Source organism: Vulpes lagopus, chromosome 15 (genome assembly GCF_018345385.1).
Source record: "Vulpes lagopus strain Blue_001 chromosome 15, ASM1834538v1, whole genome shotgun sequence".
NCBI lineage: Eukaryota > Metazoa > Chordata > Mammalia > Carnivora > Canidae > Vulpes > Vulpes lagopus.
Genome location: NC_054838.1, coordinates 22,606,397 through 22,610,368, shown reverse-complemented (window position 1 = coordinate 22,610,368; position 3,972 = coordinate 22,606,397). Strand labels below are relative to the sequence as shown.

The window sequence follows — 3,972 nt, the reverse complement described above, 5'->3', positions numbered from 1 at the left end:
TACCACACAGCACCAGCAACAGCATAGACTGCTTTTCTTTCCATGTCTCAGCTGTATCTCCTTTCCATGTCATACCCCAGCCATGCACAATCTGGGACTCTCATGTGGCTCTCCAGAGATCCTGATGAAAAATGCTGTATATTGAGGGCTGGAAACGATCATTTTTCTTCACCCCCATCTCCCCACCTCTCAGAACACCAGAACTGCTTTTCACAAATTTCCCTGATTAAAAACAAAAATCACCTGGGGAGAGGGGAATTACTGTTTTTTAATTAGGTTCCTGGACCCTCTGCCCTGGAAATTCTGATACTGTGGGCATGGAGTCAGACCTTAGGGATAGTGTTTTCAGTAACTGCTTCAGATGAATCTATCAGGGAAATTTGGGAATGTTCCTCAGGCCTAAACACAAACCTGTCTCTTGAAAACTAATACCAGACCAAACCCCTGCTTTCTGCCCTAAATCAGATTAGAGTGGGTCTTAAAGGCAATCACAGTCAGAGTCTTATACTCTGGTCCCAAACCAACTTTGAACTCTGGGGTCAGTGTGAAACGTTCTGGGCAGGTCCACTGTATTGAAGAAGAAGTTAAGAGCAATGCCCTGATCCACAGCTTCAGTTCTGGAAAAGCAGAGCTATTGTCATACACTGAGATTAATGGGACCTCTAGGAAGTGTGTATAAGGAGAATCAGAGCACAGAGAGGCTGAAGTTCAGAATCACAAGTACTTAATTTTCTATTTGCTACTGTCATCATGACTCCAGTGCCTTTTCCTTGTAAGTCCTTTCTCTCTTCTGAGCTGTGACTAAATGGTGTTTCTCCTTTTCCCCTTCATAGACCCTGGACTTGGCATGCAGAAGCCTCAGCTCATGGTTCCTGTCATGGCCACTCCAAATGGAACTCTGGTCCACCCAGCATATTTCCTGCTGGTGGGCATTCCTGGCCTGGGGCCTAACATACACTTTTGGCTGGCTTTTCCGCTGTGTTTTATGTATGCCTTGGCCACCCTGGGGAACCTGGCCATTGTCCTTATCATCCGTGTAGAAAGGCGCCTGCATGAGCCCATGTACCTCTTCTTGGCCATGCTTTCTACCATTGACCTAGTTCTGTCTTCTGTCACTATGCCCAAGATGGCCAGCCTCTTCCTGACTGGCATCCAGGAGATAGGATTCAATGTTTGTCTGGCTCAGATGTTCCTTATCCATGCTCTGTCAGCCATGGAGTCAGCAGTCCTGCTGGCCATGGCTTTTGACCGCTTTGTGGCCATCTGCCATCCACTGCGGCATGCTTCTGTGCTCACAGGGCCTACTGTGGCCAAGATTGGACTAGCTGCCCTTACCAGGGGATTTGTTTTCTTCTTCCCACTGCCCTTCATCCTGAAGCGGTTGTCATATTGCCAAACACATACTGTCACACACTCCTTCTGTTTGCATCAAGATATTATGAAGTTGTCCTGTACTGATACCATGGTTAATGTAGTATATGGACTCTTCATTATCCTCTCAGTGATGGGTGTGGACTCCCTCTTTATTGGCCTCTCCTACATCCTCATACTGAAGACTGTATTGGATCTGTCTTCTCGGGGGGCAGCACTCAAGGCTTTTAACACATGCGTCTCCCATCTCTGTGCTGTCCTGGTCTTCTATGTGCCCCTCATTGGGCTCTCAGTGGTGCACAGGCTGGGGGGTCCTACCTCCATGCTCCATGTGGTTATGGCTAATATCTATCTTCTGCTACCACCTGTGGTCAATCCTGTTGTCTATGGAGCCAAGACCAAGGAGATCCGTTCACGGGTCCTCCATATCTTCTCACAGGGTGGTAGGTGAACAGAATAATGTCCCCAGTGCCTTCAGTCCCTGCCAGAGCTGAGAGGATTAGGATCTTGTTCAATGTCTTAGTGATTGGAGCATCCAACCCACTGGACTGTTTCCAGATATCTAAATAGATCTTGGATTCCTCTTTCCAGGAATGTGTTAATACAGAAGTATGGTTCTGAGAAGGTTTTGGCCAGGCCAAAGAAGCAGGCCCAAGCAAAAATTTCTCATCAGAAGACTCCTACATTGGCAGGAGTGGGTCAGTACTGTCATTAGCAGGGGAGGGGGAGTAGCCTGGGCAAGTGTGGCCTTCCTGCTAATATGGTGGTAGAGCCAGAGAAGCAGCAGCTGGCACTGTCCATCAGCTGCGCTCCCAGCAGCAGGCTCTTGTGAAGGAGATGAACATCACACCTCCATGGCTGCTACAGCATCCGACCTTAGACATTTCAACCACTTAAGACCTGTGGAATGGGGACTTAGGTATTTTCAGGTATTTTCTGCCTTCAGCCCCTGGGTGTATTTAGTTTAATCTTTAATAGTTTACTGATGTATAATTGACATACAACAAAGGGCACACAATTGAAGTGTAGAGTTTGGTAAGTTTTGACATGTACATAACCATAAAATCACATCACAATCAAGATATGAACATATTCATCACCCCTAAAAGTTTCCTTATACCCTTTTACAATCTCTCACTTCTCTCTCTCCTGGTCACCCCCCCCCCCGGCTCCAGTCCCCAGACAACCACTGAAATGCTTTTTGCTACATGAGTTTGCATTTTCTAGAATTTCAAATAAATATAATCATACAATATGTACTCCTTTTCTTGTCTGGCTTATTTTACTCAGCACAATTATTTTGAGATTCATCCATGCTGTAGCATATATAAGTAATTTAATTCTTTTTATTGCTAGATAGCATTCTATTTGTAATTATATCACAATTTGTCTATCTGTCTGTTAATGGACATTTAGGAGGTTTCCGATTTGACTGTTACAAATAAAGCTGCTATGAACATGTAAGTCTTTGTTGGACGTGTGTGTGTGTGTGTGTGTGTGTGTGTGTTTTCCTGCTGTGTAAATACTTATGAATGACATGACTGGATCATACTGGAGGTATGTGTTTAACTTTTTAACTGCCAAACTGTTTTCCACAGTGGTTGTACCATTTTCCAAAGTGGTTGTACTATCTTACATTTCCACTGATAGTATATGAGAGTTACAATTTTTTGGCATCTTAGCCTACATTTGGTTGTAGTCTATATTTTTAATTTTAGCCATTTTAATAGGTCTATAGTAGTATCTCATTGTACTTTCAAAATGTACCTAAGTCACATCTGTTCATGTGCTTATTTGCCTGTAAGTCTTTGTCACTTTTCTATTGTTTTTTGTTATTATTGAGTTTGAATTAAAAAAATATGTTGCATATAACCACTTTATCAGATATATACTTTACATTTCCCACCAGTCTGTGACTTGTCTTTTGCTCCTCTTAATGGTCTTAAAAAAATAAAACATTCTTAATTGATAAAGTCCAGTTTATCAAGTTGTTATTTCATAGCACATGCTGTGTAAGAACTCATCACCACAATCACACACACATAAAAAATCCATGTTTTTTTTCTTCCCCTAGAAGCATTATAGTTTTGGGTTTTACATTTAGCTCTGTGATCTATTTTGTGTTAGTTTTTGTATCTAGCACAAGGTATGGATCAAAGTTAATTTATTTTCATATAGGTAACTAGTTATTTTAATGCTACTGGACTATCCATGGTCAACTATATTGCTTTTGTGTCTTTGTAGAAAATCAGTTATCTATATATGTGTGGGTTTCATTCTAGATTCTTCCTTCAATTTACTGACCTACTTTTCTGTTTTTATGTCAATAACATTGTTTTGACTACCGTAGCTTTTTGAGAAGTCTTGAAATCAGTATTGTCAATCCTTTCACTTTGTTATTCATTTTCAAGGGTGGTCTCAATGTTTGTACTTTCATGGGAATTTTAGTAGAAGTTTTAAAATTTATACAAAATAGTCTTTTGGAATTTTGATTTGAATTGTGCTGAATTGATATAGGTTAGTTTAGAAAGAATTGACATCGTTAAGTTTTTCAACTCACAAACAAGGTATATCTCTTCATTTTAGGCTTTCCCTCAATTT

At 41.4% G+C, this 3,972-nt stretch overlaps 1 protein-coding gene across 1 annotated transcript; it reads left to right on the top strand.

Moving 5' to 3' along the window:
- The first annotated feature begins 847 nt into the window (after positions 1-847).
- LOC121475926 (olfactory receptor 51D1) lies at positions 848-1,822 on the top strand. Its single transcript, XM_041729594.1, has one exon. The coding sequence runs from the start codon at positions 848-850 to the stop codon at positions 1,820-1,822; it is 975 nt and encodes a 324-aa protein (XP_041585528.1).
- The last annotated feature ends 2,150 nt before the right edge of the window (positions 1,823-3,972 follow it).

Coding starts and splice junctions, on each gene's coding strand:
- LOC121475926 (XM_041729594.1), top strand. CDS start 848: ATGCAGAAGCCTCAGCTCATGGTTCCTGTCATGGCCACTCCAAATGGA.